Source organism: Erythrolamprus reginae, chromosome 10 (assembly GCF_031021105.1).
Source record: "Erythrolamprus reginae isolate rEryReg1 chromosome 10, rEryReg1.hap1, whole genome shotgun sequence".
NCBI classification, from domain to species: domain Eukaryota; kingdom Metazoa; phylum Chordata; class Lepidosauria; order Squamata; family Dipsadidae; genus Erythrolamprus; species Erythrolamprus reginae.
Window position 1 is genome coordinate 33,984,696 of NC_091959.1, and position 16,030 is coordinate 34,000,725.

The 16,030-nt window shown below is 49.0% G+C and overlaps 1 protein-coding gene across 3 annotated transcripts in view; it reads right to left on the reverse strand.

The window, feature by feature from the left end:
- MSI1 (musashi RNA binding protein 1) overlaps window positions 1-16,030 on the reverse strand; it is a 71,637-nt gene that overhangs the window by 29,702 nt on the left and 25,905 nt on the right. For all 3 annotated transcript variants that reach the window (XM_070762442.1, XM_070762441.1, XM_070762439.1), the window contains exon 6: window positions 13,812-13,904. In XM_070762442.1, coding sequence (XP_070618543.1) covers window positions 13,812-13,904 — 93 coding nt within the window. The remainder of the gene's footprint in view (window positions 1-13,811; window positions 13,905-16,030) is intronic.

The window sequence follows — 16,030 nt, forward strand, 5'->3', positions numbered from 1 at the left end:
GGCATAGAAATCCAATGACTAAATGGAAATGGTAATGGAACTGGAAAAGGTGCAAAAAAGGGCAACAAGTATGATCAAAGAAATGGAGCACCTCCCTTATGAAACCAGATTGCAACACCTTGGTCTCTTCAGCCTTGAAAGATGGTGTTTAAGGGGTGACTTGATTGAAGTGTATAAAATCATGCATAGGATAGAAAAGGTGGATAGAGAAATTTTTTTCTCTATCACACAATACTAGGACGAAGGGGCACTCCCTAAAGCTCATAGGTAAGAAAGTGAGGACAAATAAAGAGAAATATTTCTTCACCCAGACGGTCCTTGGTTGATGGAATTTACTTCCAGAAGAGGTCGTGACAGCTGTCAGCCTTGATAGCTTCAAGGCAGGATTAGACAGATTCATGGATGCCAAGTGTATCGGTGGTTATTAAAAGGGATCTCCAAGTGCCGCCTCTATGTTGGTTGAGACAGGCAGGATTCCCTTGAGTATCATTTGTTGGGGGTCAAGGGAAAGGGAGAGTTTTGCTTTCTCTTTCTGCTCAAGATCCCCATGGACAATTGGTGGGCCATTGTGTGACACAGAATGCTGGACTCGATGGGCTTTGGCCTGATTCAGCAGGGCTCTTCTTAGGTTCTTATGTTCTAAATACTGTAAATAAATAAATGAGAACCCCAGGACCCTCCATCCTCTGCCTGGCTGAGCTCACCTCGTCTTTTAACTGCTTGGCTTCCTCCCAGGCTTAGTTTACCCAAAGTGCCACCTGGAGCACATATGTGGCATGAGTCAGGGATGCCCAGCCAAGAAGGAGCTCATGTCCTCAGATAGCAGCCAGCCGGTCCAGAGAAGGCACCCCTCTGGAGAGGGTTAAACTGCCCAGCCTAGCCAGTTACTAGATGATGTAACTATCCCAGGGGGGGGGGGTTAGGAGTGGGAGGGGCCCTCCAGCAGGTTGTGATCTCTGACAATCTCAAAAGGGGTGAAGAGTGCGGTCAGGCTGTAGGGAAAGCGGTACAGGTATAACAAGCAGGAGGAGAGAGATGGTGATCCCGCTGTATAGAGCGCTGGTGAGACCCTATTTGGAATAATACTGTGTCCAGTTCTGGAGACCTCACCTACAAAAAGAGATGGATCAAATTGAATAGGTCCAAAGACGGGCTACAAAAATGGTGGAAGGTCTTAAGCATAAAACCTATCAGGAAAGACTTCATGAACTCAATCTGTATAGTCTGGAGGACAGAAGGGAAAGGGGGGCATGATCAAAACATTTAAATATGTGAAAGAGTTAAATAAGGTTCAGGAGGGGAGTGTTTTTAACAGGAAAGTGAACACAAGAACAAGGGGGAACAATTTGAGCTTAGTTGGGGGAAAGATTAAAAGTAACGTGAGAAAATATTATTTTACTGAAAGAGTAGTAGATGTTTGGAACAAACTTCAAGCAGACGTGTTTGGTAAATCCACAGTCACTGAATGTAAACATGCCTGGGATAAACATCTATCCTTCCTAAGATATTAATATTGATTGTTTATTTGACCCTTGCTTATTTGACCCTTATGACAATCATTAAGTGTTGTACTGCATGATTTTTGACAAATGTATGTTTTCTTTTATGGACAAGGTCTGGTGGAAGGTCTTAAGCATAAAACCTATCAGGAAAGACTTCATGAACTCAATCTGTATAGTCTGGAGGACAGAAGGGAAAGGGGGGACATGATCAAAACATTTAAATATGTTAAAGAGTTCAATAAGATTCAGGAGGGAAATGTTTTTAATAGGAAAGCAAACACAAGAACAAGGGGGCACAATCTGAGGTTAGTTGGGGGAAAGATTAGAAGTAAGGGGAGAAAATCTTCTGTGTTTCTATGTTTCTATCTCTTGGCGTCCTGCTGAAACTGAGCAGAAGATGCCCTTGAGCGTGTGGGACGGGCAGATCCAGAGTTTACAAGCAGGAGGTATAAATAGCCGCTTCCCTTGGCGCATTTCCGTTCTGCCTTCAGACATCCTCAGATGGGGTTTTATTTTTAAAGGGCGCAGAGGGAACTGGCAGCTGGCAGAGATAGCCTTGCCTATTGTCTGGGTTGGGGGGCCGAGAGACCAAGGCCACCTCTACGGAGCTTGGGGCTCCAAAGAAGGAGCCGTGTAGTTTTGCAGATCAGGTCTGCTGGCTGCGTACGATGGGGCCGCGCTGGTGAAAATGTGGCAGGCGGAGCCATATCAGCTCCAGCGTGCATGCGTGCACTGGCCAGCTGATTTTTGGCCTTGAGGAAGGCTGTTTCGCAAACTGCCCAACGGCCAAACCAGAAGTTTGGAAAAATGGGCTTCCGTTTTGCCCGTTGCGCTGTTTTTGTGCACTACGGAGACTTCAGCGAAGCTCCCTGAAAGCCTCAGAGTGCCAAAAAATTCCAGTTTGCCCTTTGGGCCATTTTTTCACGTGCCCTCCTGTGCACCTGCGCAGGGGTGGGATCTGCGCACATGCGCAGGAGGCAGCATGTGGGTGTATGCATGCACAGAGGGGAAGGGAATGGGTGTGGGCATGGGTGTGCATGCTAGTGCACCCACACACACTCTTTTGGCACGCAAACCAAAAAAGGCATCGAACCAGAATACTTCCGGGACCGCCTTCTGCCACACGAATCCCAGTGACCGATCAGGTCCCACAGAGTTGGCCTTCTCTGGGTCCCGTCGACAAAACAATGTCGTCTGGGGGCCCCAGGGGAAGAGCCTTCTCTGTGGCGGCCCTGACCCTCTGGAATCAGCTCTCCCCCGGAGATCAGGATTGCCTCCACCTTCCTTGCATTTCACAAATTACTGAAAACCCACCTTGCTGCCAGGCTTGGGGGACATAACTGACCCTTAGCTGTTTCATTTTATGTATGGTTTAATTGGATGGTATGACTGTTTTATAACTGTTTTTATAACTGTTTTTAATATTAGATTTGTGCTTTGTATTTTTGTTGTGAGAGGGGAGAGGGGCGGCATACAAGTCTAATAAATTATTATTATTATTATTATTATTATTATTATTATTATTATTATTATTATTATTATTATTATTACTATTACAGTTGGGGGGTTTCTAGGAGCTGCCCACAGACCAGCCGTCTGAGGGACACACCCGCTCCACACCCTCCTTGCCTTCCGCAAGATGTTGAAGACTCATTTATGTCGCCAGGCATGGGGGGACTAATCCCCCCACCTTCTGACTTGTAGCATTTGAGTGTGGGGATTGTGTAGCATTCATTGTTTTTAGTAATAATGGGTTTTAACTTGTTCTTTTTACTATTAGATTAGATTACATTGTATTGTTACTGTTGTTGTGAGCCACCCTGAGTCTTCGAAGAGGGGCGGCATACAAATCTAATAAATAATAATTATAATTATAATAATAATAATTATTATTATTTATTATTATCCCAAAAGAGGTATCACCACACCAGGGAACTGCAGGGGATGTCTTCAGAGGTGGGCTGCTATGGTGGGACAGTGACATGTGCTCGCCCCCATGGCTCTAAGGGCTAGCGGAGTCCAGCGCAACCCTGGAGAGGTAGTGAAATCGCACGCGGACACGCAGGGATGCCACAGAGGTGGTAGCAGACATGCAGATGCTAGCGGAGTCCAGTGTAATTATGCTACTGCACCTGGGCAGGTAGCAAAATGGTGCGCAGACACGCGGGGCGCCACGGAGGTGGTAGTGGACACACAGATGCTAGCAGAGTCCAGCGCAATTATGCTACTGCACCTGGGCAGGTGGCAAAATTGCACACAGACATGTAGGGGTGCCACGTTCCGTTACCAGGTTCTTAAGTAGAAAAATTCTTAAGTAGAAGCAATTTTTCCCACAGGAATCAATGTAAAAGCAAATAATGCGTGCAAACCCATTAGGAAAGAAATAAAAGCTTGGAATTTGGGTGGGAGGAGAAGGAAGAAAAAAGGAGGACTTTAAGGCTTTTTTAAAAAAAGAGGTACTCTGAGGCAGCGCCCAGAGAAAGGAAAATGCTCTGTTCGCTCTGGGCTGCCAAAGCCTCCTTAAGCGCCACCGAAAGGCTCCTCTGGCATCCCAGAAAAGCCCGAGATGGACAGGATTAAAGGGGGAATGGCAGGAAACTGGCTGATACTTCGTGACGCTCTCAAATTTCCTGGGAAATTTTTCTGGGCTCGGGTTCTTAAGTAGAAAATAGTTCTTGAGAAGAGGCAAAAAAATCTTGAACACCCAGTTCTTATCTAGAAAAGTTCTTAAGTAGAGGCATTCTTAAGTAGAGGTACCACTGTATTCCGAAAAATACAACATGTCTTTTACAGCTCTTCTGAGCCATAATCCCATCAGCCACCAACAGGTACACAAATTCCTCCACCACCGAAGACTCAGCCCTCACTAACCAATGGGTGAAGCAAAGTCTACTCGGTTGCACGACTGGATTGCCCATAAATATGTGTTTTCAAAATAGGTGCCTGTTATAAACACAAACAACAGCAGCTGGGTAAGAACTCCAGCCCAGCTCTCTCTCTCTCTCTCACTGGTTTGGTGGAGGTTTTTTTTTTTTAAAGATTGGCTGATCTGTAAAAGCTTTGCTCTGCCGACTCTGAAAGGAGACCACCAGGAAATTTGAGAACCAAAGTTACCTGGCAAAGCGAAAAAGACAAAAAAAAGGGAAAGGAAGAATCCCAGAAGAACCGGCCGTTGCAAAGGGCTTTGTCAGGGTTGCCAAGAAAACTCCATGGATATGTCCGGGCTGTCTGTCAAGAGTCGAGTTCGCCTCAAAGGAGATTTTACAATTGCAGCTTTTAAAAAAATAAATAAATAAAAATTCCCGCGAAGCGGAAGGTACGAGAGGGGATGTCCCACTGCCAGCAGAAAGGAACAAAAAGTCCGCACAATCGGCCAGAGTCCCTCTCCGAGCTTAATGAGCGCTTTTTTTGGAGGGGGGGCAACCGAGGGACTTTTCTTCTGGGAGGAGGGAGACCAGCAACAAAGGCCCTTTATAGGTCTGACCTTCACCGCAGACCGGGCTCCCCTCGTGGGACCAGCTGCCAAAGCAAGGCTCTCAGGTGGTCATCCTGAACTCAGCTGGCTCCGGATCTTGCCACCGGATGGACTGTATGGCCTGAATTGGTCAAACAACAGAGGGATCCCCTCCTTAGTTGACCAAGCAGCTCACTGGGGAGAGGGGGGTGCACCAACCCCTGAATGCCTGGCTGGACAGTTGGGAGGGCAAGGCGGAACCGTTCGGAGAGCTCCGAGCATGGGAGATGGGAAGGCACCTGCTCCGAGCCGCAGGTGCGTGGCACCAGTGGTAATTCTCACCTGCCAACCCACAATTGGGGGGGACAGAGCAGCTGTTGCTAAGCACGGAGCTAAGTGGATTGTGCGGTGGTTAACAAGGTGTCCAGGGGGAAAGCATTTGGAAATTCCCTGCAACTTGCAATCTAGCTAAGGCGCAGTCGTAGATGACATCATACCAAATGGCTAAGCCATGGAGAAATATTGGTAGCTGAGGAAGCAGGTTGTGGCCACAGTTACGCTCATTTTTGCTGGACTCTGCCAGGCAGCGTGATCCGTTTTATTTTGTTTTTTACATGATTTCCCCCTGACTTTTAAACATTTTAATACAGTTTGTTTTTTCCCCTGATTTATTCCGGGTTTTTTTCATGAATTCCCTGATATTTCCCAAACCACCGATTTCCCTGATAATTCCCTGATTTCCCAGTTTTCCAGATTTGCTGGACACCCAGGGTGAAGCAGTTTCCCCCACTGACTGCTGGCCAGAAGCCGGCTGGAGAAAGTCACAAATGGGGATGGCGTGAGGGCTGGGATGCTGTTGCAGACATCGGAAATGCCCGCCAGTTGCTGAGGGCCTCAATTCAGATCACGTGGCCTGCAGATCCTGCCAGGGTTTTTTAAGGGCAAGGATTAGTTTATAAGCTACTTTTTTTCAGTGCTGTTGTAACTGTAACTCTGAACAGTCCCTAGTTGTTGAGTTGCTACCTGTGCTTTGCTTAGAAAGATGACAGCTGTGCACTTTTTTAGCTTCACTCCTTAAGGACATCGGTTAATGTTTTAGCCTCTCCCAACCTCCAGGGCCAGCCCCACCTCAGTGGGGGTCTTCATGAAACACGTCTTCGCTGTGTGATATTGAAGGGACTTAGACTCGGGATAACTGCAGGGCCTGTGGTTGTCACAACCAAAGGAACTCCTAGGTACTAAGAACATAAGAAGAGCCCTGTTGAATCAGGCCAAAGCCCATCGAGTCCAGCATTCTGTGTCCCACAGTGGCCCCCCAATTGTCCATGGGGATCTTGAGCAGAAGGAGAAGGCAAAACCCTCCCTTTCCCTGGACCCCCAACAAGTGGGACCCAAGGGAACCCTGCCTGCCTCAACCAACATAGAGGCGGCACATGGACATCCATTTCAATAACCACCAAGTACTCTTGACCTAATAATAATAATAATAATAATAATAATAATAATAATAATAACAGAGTTGGAAGGGTCCCTGGAGGTCTTCTAGTCCAACCCCCTGCTTAGGCAGGAAACCCTGCACTACTTCAGACAGATGGTTATCCAACATCTGCTTAGAAACTTCCATTGCTGGGGCATTCACAACTTCTGGAGGGAAGCTGTTCCACTGAATAATTCTTCTGACTGTCAGGAAATTTCGCCTCCTTAGTTCTAAGTTGCTTCTCTCCTTGTCTAGTTTTCACCCATTGCTTCTTGTTCTACCCCCCAGGTGCTCTGGAGAATAGGTTGACTCCCTCTTCTTTGTGGAAATCCCTGAGAAATCAGAAGACTGCTATCCTGTCTCCCTGGTCCTTCTTTTCATTAAACTAGCCATGCCCAGTTCCTGCAACTGTTCTTCACGTTTTAGTCTCTAGTCCCCTAATTAGCTTTATCACTCTTCCTCCCAGAGAAAGGGTGAGAGGAAAATGCAATAAACAGCAACAGCGCCTTGGTCTCTTCAGCCTTGAAAGACGGCGTTTAAGGGGTAACTTGATCGAAGTGTATAAAATCATGCATGGGATAGAAAAGGTGGATAGAGAAAAATTCTTTTCTCTATCACACAATACTGGGACGAGGGGGCTCTCCCTAAAGCTCATAGGGAAGAAAGTGAGGAGAAATAAAGGGAAATATTTCTTCATCCAGGGGGTCTTTGAGGGTTTATGGAATTCCCTTCCAGAAGAGGCCATGACAGCTGTCAGCCTGGATAGCTTCAAGGCAGGATTAGACAGATTCATGGATGCCAAGTGTATCATAGGTGGTTATTGAAACGGATTTCCATGTGCCGCCTCTATGTTAGTTGAGGCAGGCAGGATTCCCTTGATTACCATTTGTTGCGGATCAAGGGAAAGGGAGAGTTTTGCCCTCTCTTTCTGCTCAGGATTCCCATGGACAATTGGTGGGCCACTGTGAGACACAGAATGCTGGACTCGATGGGCTTTGGGCCGATTCAGCATGGCTCTTCTTAGGTTCTTAGGTTCTTTCACTATCAGTACATAACCCAATACTGTTGTGCTGTCTTCATGGCCGGCTCTCTGATGTTTGATAGCCACAAGCAAACCAGGAGCATTTAACCCCTGCTCTGTTGGTACGTACTTTAAGAGGTGGAAGACTGAAAAAAATCCAGATGGCAGCAAAGAGACCTGTTGCCTCTGAAGCTCTGCAGCATTAGGACCAGACAGCTCCGAACTCTGAGCTAAATTGCCAGTCAGGATTCACTGAGTCCTAGTTTCTCATCTCCAACTCTTATGAACCAAGGAAGAGTAGCTGAGTTTACCTTTATGAAGGTTTTTTGTGACAAGCTGGTAGAGTAGCGGGAATGTGGGGAGTGGGAGGTGAAAACCTCAAGGCCAAAGGGGACAAATACAGTGGTACATATGCCTACAAACGCCTCTACAGTAGAACCCCGACTTACGAGACTAATTGGTTCCGGAAGGAGGCTCGTAAGTCGGAACGCTCGTATGACAAAACATTGTTTCCCATAGGAAACAATGTAAAGTCAATTAATCCGTGCAACAACAAAAAAACCCGCTGCCGCCGAACGCGGAAGTTAGCGTTCAGAGACAGCTGCGAAGCAGCGCGCGTGTTTTAAAACGTGGCAGCCGGCCTGGGGGGCTCGGGGGGAAGCCCCCGAGCCCCCCAGGCCGGCTGCAACCTTTTAAAACACGCGCGCCGCTTCGCAGCTCTCTGCTGAATCCGGAACGCTAACTTCCGCGTTCGGATTCAGCAGACAGCTGCGAAGCAGCGCGCGCGTTTTAAAAGGTTGCAGCCGGCCTGGGGGGCTCGGGGGGAAGCCCCCGAGCCACCCAGGCCGGCTGCAACCTTTTAAAACACGCGCGCTGCTTCGCAGCTCTCTGCTGAATCCGGAACGCTAACTTCCACGTTCGGATTCAGCAGACAGCTGCGAAGCAGCGCACATGTTTTAAAAGGTTGCAGCCGGCCTGGGGGGCTCGGGGGGAAGCCCCCGAGCCCCCCAGGCTGGCTGTGACGTTTTAAAACACGCGCGCTGCTTCGCAGCTCTCTGCTGAATCCGGAACGCTAACTTCCGCGTTCGGATTCAGCAGAGAGCTGCGAAGCAGCGCGCGTGTTTTAAAAGGTTGCAGCCGGCCTGGGGGGCTCGGGGGCTTCCCCCCGAGCCCCCCAGGCCGGCTGCCACATTTTAAAACACACGCGCTGCTTCGCAGCTGTCTCTGAACGCTAACTTCCGCGTTCGGCGGCAGCGGTTTTTTTTTGTTGTTGCACGGATTAATTGACTTTACATTGTTTCCTATGGGAAACAATGTTTCGTCATACGAGCGTTCCGACTTACGAGCCTCCTTCCGGAACCAATTAGTCTCGTAAGTCGGGGTTCTACTGTAGAGGCGTTTGTAGGCATATGTACCACTGTATTTGTCCCCTTTGGCCTTGAGGTTTTCACCTCCCCCCGAGCCCCCCAGGCCGGCTGCCACGTTTTAAAACACGCGCACTGCTTCGCAGCTGTCTGCTGAATCCGAACGTGGAAGTTAGCGTTCCGGATTCAGCAGAGAGCTGCGAAGCGGCGCACGTGTTTTAAAAGGTTGCAGCCAGCCTGGGGGGCTCGGGGGCTTCCCCCCGAGCCCCCCAGGCCGGCTGCCACGTTTTAAAACACGCGCGCTGCTTCGCAGCTGTCTGCTGAATCCGAACGCGGAAGTTAGCATTCCGGATTCAGCAGAGAGCTGCGAAGCGGCGCGCGTGTTTTAAAAGGTTGCAGCCAGCCTGGGGGGCTTGCCAGCACCCCCCCGAGCCCCCCAGGCCAGCTGCAACCTTTTAAAACACGCGGGATACGAGCGCCAAGGAGCTGTCTCCTGAAGCCGAAAGCGGAAGTTAGTGTTCGGCTTCAGGAGACAGCTCCTTGGCGCTCGTATCCCGAATGTGAGCTCGGGAGGCGAACAAAAATGTCGCTCCCCTCCCAGCTCTTATCTCGAGTAGCTCGTAAGTAGAGCTGCTCGTATGTCGAGGTTCCACTGTACTTACAAACTTTTCTAGATAAGAACCGGGTGTTCAAGATTTTTTTGCCTTCTCTCAAGAGCCATTTCCCACTTACAAACCCGAGCCTCCGAAACTGTAACCAGAAAAGTCAGGGAGAAGCCTCCGTGGGGCCTCTCTAGGAATTTCCTGGGAGGAAACAGGGCCAGAAAAGGCAGGGAGAAGCTTCCGTGGGGCCTCTCTAGGAATCTCCTGGAAGGAAACAGGGCCGGAAAAGGCAGGGAGAGGCCTCTGTGCGGCCTCTCTAGGAATCTCCCAGGAGGAAACATGGCCGGAAAAGGCAGGGAGAAGCCTCTGTGCGGCCTCTCTAGGAATCTCCCGGGAGGAAACATGGCCGGAAAAGGCAGGGAGAAGCCTCCGTGGGGCCTCTCTATGAATCTCCTGGGAGGAAATAGGGCCGGAAAAGGTGGGGAGAAGCTTCTGTGGGACCTCTCTAGGAATCTCCTGGGAGGAAACAGGGCCGGAAAAGGCAGGTAGAAGCCTCTGTGTGGCCTCTCTAGGAATCTCCCGGGAGGAAACATGGCCGGAAAAGGCAGGGAGAAGCCTCCGTGGGGCCTCTCTATGAATCTCCTGGGAGGAAACATGGCCAGAAAAGGTGGGGAGAAGCCTCCATGGGGCCTCTCTAGGAATCTCCTGGGAGGAAATAGGGCCGGAAAAAGTGGGGAGAAGCTTCTGTGGGGCCTCTCTAGGAATCTCCTGGGAGGAAACAGGGCCTCCACCCTCCCTGTGGTTTCCCCAATCGCACACATTATTTTCTTTTAAATTGATTCCTATGGGGAAAATTGCTTCTTCTTACAAACTTTTCTACTTAAGAACCTGCTCACGGAACGAATTAAGTTCGTAAGTAGAGGTACCACTGCATCTAAAGGCGGTCAGAAGACCCATCTTGAGGTTGGATTTGTGGCTTCCTAACATCTTGTGCATCACCCAGGACTAGAAACAATTGGATGAACAGGTTCTTAAGATTCCCGAACTTTCTGGCAGCAACAAAGCTGGAATCCTCTGGACGGGAGGAGAAACATATGCAGGCTGCTTTATATTTATACATTCATTCAACACGACTGTTATAATTTGCAAGTATGCAGAGAGACAGCTGCTAAATATGGGTACTGCAATCTACATTGTGTTTTTTTCAAAGCTACAAACAAAAAAATTAGCACAACAGTGGAGGGGAAGGATGGGAAAAAAACAAACAAACTGAGATGTATTTTTTAAAAAAAATCTAAGTCTAACTATACACAGAATGAGAACTGATCTACAAAAGTATTTGGGCGCGCTACGTGAAGAGACTAAAAGAGGGGATGAGGCTGGTTTTGTGATTCCTGAGTTGGAAGACAGAAGGGGGAGGGGGAGCTACACACTGTATTTGTACCTTTGATCTATGGGGCGCCGGGACACAAAAGTGCCCCTTCAGTGCCAACTACTGACCATAGGGCATCCACGGCCACAGAAGGAGGAGCTCTGTGGAAGCAATGTCACAGAAGAGAATTTAGCCCCTGAAGTCTTGGCGTCCTGCACTGCAAGGGAGCAACTGCTTTGCCCGCGAAGGAGGCTCGGGCGCCAGCAGCGTTCAAGAGCTGAGGTCTCCAACCTTGGCAGCTTTCAGACTTGTGGACTTCAACTCCCAGAATTCCTCACGACACCCATGATGGGGAACCTATGGCAGGCGTGCCACAGGTGGCGCATGCAGCCATATTGGAGGCTTGGTCATGCTTCAGCTCCAGCGCGCATGTGCGTGTTAGCCAGCTGATATTCAGGCCGTTCTGCCTTCCAGATGCTTCCCTGAAGCCCCAGAGGCAAAAAAAAATCCCCAATGGACAAACCGGAAGTTTGGAAAAATGCACTTCCTGTTTGCCGCTATGCTGGTTTTTTGCACTCTGGAGGGTTCAGGGAAGCTCCATGAAGCCCCAGAGTGCAAAAAACAGCACAGCAAGCAAACCGGAATTGTATTTTCCAAACTTCCAGTTTGCCCACTGTGCTGTTTTTTGCACTCTAGAGCTTCAGGAGGCTTCCCTGAACTCCCCAGAGTTGAAAAAACAGCACAATGGCAAACAGGAAGTAAACTTCCCAAATTTCCGGTTTGTCCATTGGGGCTTTTTTTTTCACCTACCAGGCTTCAGAAAGGCTTGGGGGGCAGCATGGAGGGGGGCTGCACATGCCTGGAGGGGAGGGAAGAGGTGTGGGCATGTTGACGCATGCTTGCACACCCCCACACACCCTTTTGGCACACAAACCAAAACAAGGTTTTAATTGGATTTATATTATTGTTCTGTTTTTGTATATGCTGTGAGCCGCCCCGACTCCTCGGAGAGGGCGGCATACAAATCCAATTAAATAAAATAAATCCCTGCCCTGCACCATTTCAGACCAATACCCGTCCAGTCTCCTCTTGAAAGTCTCAAGTGTTGGAGGTAGTCAGAGCAGATCAGAGCTGATGGACCTTCTTGGATGAGTTTTCAAAGAGAAACCCGAAAGTCCAGTTGCCTCCTGAGAAAAGCACCTTTGGGATGGGGCAGCTGAAGTTGGACATAATATCAACTGGACATAATTGCCTTGAAGCCAGGAAACCACACACCTGACCTGCCAAAATCTGGAGCGCCAAAAGCCCAGGATTGACAGGAGGCCTTTCAAAGCATCTCCCAAAGATTGGAGCCACCAAATGTTCAGGGGGCAACAAACACCAGTTAAGACTTTTAGAACAATCTGTGGTTGTCACCACAATAATTACAGGCTGCAGGAGTTAATATTCCTTCCCCTCCTGAGTTATTATTCCTGTCAAACTCTGCCCCCCACCCCAAAAGCAGGGAAGCAACCAGGATGGTGGGGAAGGAATGCTGGTTAATTCGTAGCCCAACGTTTGATCAGCTCAACTCCTAATTATATTTTGCAATGAATTGCACCAGGGGCTGAAATTCTAATCCAGGAAGTAGCGGGTTCCTCCTGGTACGGTTGACCGTCGATGCCATTGCAGCGGTATTGAAAACTGAGCTGCGCTCTCAGCTCTGCATCTCTGGCGTGCACACACATGCACAGGAAGCACAATAACATGAAGGGACATGTGCATGCGCAGGATTTCAGTGTTTTTTGCTTCTGCGCATGGGCGGAAGCAAAAGAAATCATTGAAATCTCGTGTGTGCGTCCCTTCACAAGATTTTATTTCCTGCACATGTATGGGAGCAAAATCTCGCTTGGACACGTGTGCACGTGGAGATGCAGAGCTGCCTGCGCAGCGCACCAGGAACAACGCGAGTGGCAACCCCCGCCTGAATCCAGGGTATTGTGAGAGGACAGGGTCGAATCAAACAGAGGCTGCCATCTTTGGGCAAACACACTAGCACTAACACACTCCAGATAGAATGTCTAAGGAGATTCTAAGTCAGTGATGGCGAACCTTTTTTCCCTCGGTGCTGAAAGAGCGAGCATGTGCACTATGGCATTTGTGCGAGTACCCACACCCAGAATTCAATGCCCAGGCAGGGCGAAAACAGCTTCCCCCAACTTCTGGTTGGCCCAGTAGGCTCGTATTTCGCCCTCCCCAAGCTCCAAAGGCTTCCCTGGAGCCAGGGAGGGTAAAAACGCCCTCCCCCATCCCCCCGGAGGCTCTCTGGAAGCCAAAACTGCCCTCCTGGAGCCTCTGTGCGAGCCAAAAATCAGCTGGCTGGCATACACATGCATGTTGGAGCTGAGCTAGGGCAACGGCTCGTGTGCCAGCAGATATGGTTCCACGTGCCACCTGTGACACCCGTGCCGTAGGTTTGCCATCGCTGTTCTAAGTCATCCAGGTCCCAATGGTTGTGCTTTTTTCAAAAGGCAACTGGAGCTTCTTAAGTTTTATCTTGAGGACGTTTCACTTCTCATCCAAAGAAGCTTCCTCAGCTCTTGACTGGGATGGTGGGGGACGGAAAGATCCCTTCGTTGAAATCCTTCCACTCCCCACCATCCAGTCAGAGATGAGGAAGCCTCTTTGGATGAGAAGTGAAACGTCCTCAAAGAAAAAACAGAGATTCCAGTTTGCCTCTTGAAAAAAAGCACCTTTGCGACAAAGTGGCTCGAATGGTGACTTTATATTAGCTTCTGCGAGTATATAATGAAGTAGGTCGATTTCTAGTCGATGATGTTTTAGAATTTAGGGCTTGTAGGATTAGTGGTTTTCTTTTGGGCCTCCTTGGCCCAGAGACCGGAGAATTGCTGTCGGACAGAATGCTGAGCCATTGCAGGCGCTCCCAAACTCTGACGAACCCCTGGAGGCAACGGGGCCAGTCTTGAAACACGGACGGATAGGAGAGTTCATTTCCCCGCTCTGAGCCGAAAGCGCTTACCTTCCCAAACTGCTCGAAGTATTGCTTGACATCCTCCACGGTGGTGTTCACCGACAGGCCGCCTACAAATATTTTCTTAGTTCGTGTTACCATCTAGAAAACAGAAGGAGAAAAGAGGCTGCAGCACAAGGTTTGGAGTCGTTAATGATTAAAAGAAAAAAAAGATTTTGCAAGAGAAGGTCCAACGACCGCAGGCTGAGCTGGGGACACATTTAACAGATGAACAGAGTTGGAAGGGACCTTGTAGGTCATCTAGTCCAACCCCACGCTCAAGCATGAGACCCTACACCAGGGGTCGGCAGCCTTAAAAACTCAAAAGAGCCATTTGGACCCGTTTCCCAGAGAAAACAAAACACCCAGAGTCACAAAACCTGGCTGGGCGTGGCCAACCTGATGTCACTCCCACCGAGTCACATGACAAGCAGTTTGATCCTGACCGGCTCAAGGTTGACTCAGCCTTCCATCCTTCCAAGGTGGGTAAAATGAGGTCCCAGATTGTTGGGGGAAAGAGGCTGACTTTGTAAACCGCTTGGAGAAGGTGGTAAAGCACTGTGGAGTGGCTATTGCTATCCTTCCTTTCTTCCCTTCCCCCTTCCTTCCTTCCTTCCCTTCCATTCCACATTCCTTCCTTTCTTTCTTTCCTTCCTCCTTTTTATCCCTTCCTTCACTTCCATTTTCCTTCCTTTCCTTTCCTTCCCCCTTTCTTCCTTCCTTCCTTCACTTCCATCTTCCTTCCTTCCTTCCCTTCCTTTCCACCTTCCTTCCTTCACTTCCCCCTTCCTTCACTTCCATTTTCCTTCCTTCCCTTCCCCCTTCCTTCCTTCCCTTCCCTCTTCCTTCCCTCCCCTTCCTTTTAACCTTCCTTCCTTCCCTTCCCCCTTCCTTCCTTCCTTCCCTTCCCTCTTCCTTCCTTCCCTTCCCCCTTCCTTCCTTCCTTCCTTCCTTCACTTCCATTTGCCTTCCTTCCCTTCCCCCTTCCTTCCCTTCCCCCTTCCTTCCTTCACTTCTATCTTCCTTCCCTCCCCCCTTCCTTCCTTCCTTCCCTAACTCTGCCACTCCCAGCAGTTCGATCCTGACTGGCTCAAGGTTGACTCAGACTTCCATGAGGTGAATGAGAATCCAGATTGTTGGGGGTGGCATATAAATCCAAATAAGTAAGTAAGTAAGTAAGTAAGTAAGTAAGTAAGTAAGTAAGTAAGTAAGTAAGTAAGTAAGTAAGTAAGTAAGTAAGTAAGTAAATAAATAAACAAACAAACAAACAAACAAACAAACTTGTGATGCAACCTAAGTGCTCCCACACTGGGCTGCTCGGCTTCAAGCAGCCTAGTTTGCAATCACAAATCCAGCTGCAGCTCCTTCTGCGCCTCAAGGAGATCGGCAACATTTTGTGAAACACACAAACTAGCGCTATCTCAGATGCCGGGGCCTGGATCTCCCACAAGCAAGGTCATTTCTGACGTTGGGTTTTTGAGGGACAGCCCCCCCCCCCTCCATTCTGCTCTCCTTCCACAGGGTGTTTGTCTTCATTCAACATGCCAGGAGGCTTCTTAGGGAGAGACCGACAGGGACCAAGTGTATGGAAACGCTTGTGAGCCAGGATGGTGCAGAATGAAGTACTGCGCGCTACTTCTGCTGACTGCCAGCTGACTGCAATTTGGCAGTTCAAATCTCACCAGGCTCAGGGTTGGCTCAGCCCTCCATCTTTCCAAGGGGGCTAAAATGAGGACCCAGATTGTTTGGGGAAAGAGGCTGACTTTGTAAACCACTTAGAGGGTTGTAAAGCACTGTGGAGCGGTATATACGTTTGCTATTGCTATCCTTCCTACCTTCCTTCCTTCCATAACTCTGCCCACTACCAGCAGTTCGATCCTGACTGGCTCTAGGTTTACTAAGCCTTCCATCCTTCCAAGGTGGGTAAAATGAAAACCCAGATAGTTGGGGGAAAGAGGCTGACTTTGTAAACCACTTAGAGAAGGTTGTAAAGCACTGTGGAGCAGTATATAAGTCTGCTATTGCTATGCTATGCTATGCTATGCTATGCTATGCTATGCTATGCTATGCTATGCTATGCATCCTTCCTTCCTTCCTTCCTTCCTTCCTTCATTCATTCATTCATTCGATCCATCCATAACTCTGCCCACTACCAGCAGTTCAATCCTGACTGGCTCTAGGTTGACTCAGACTTCCACCCTTCCGAGCTGAATGAAGACCCAGATGTT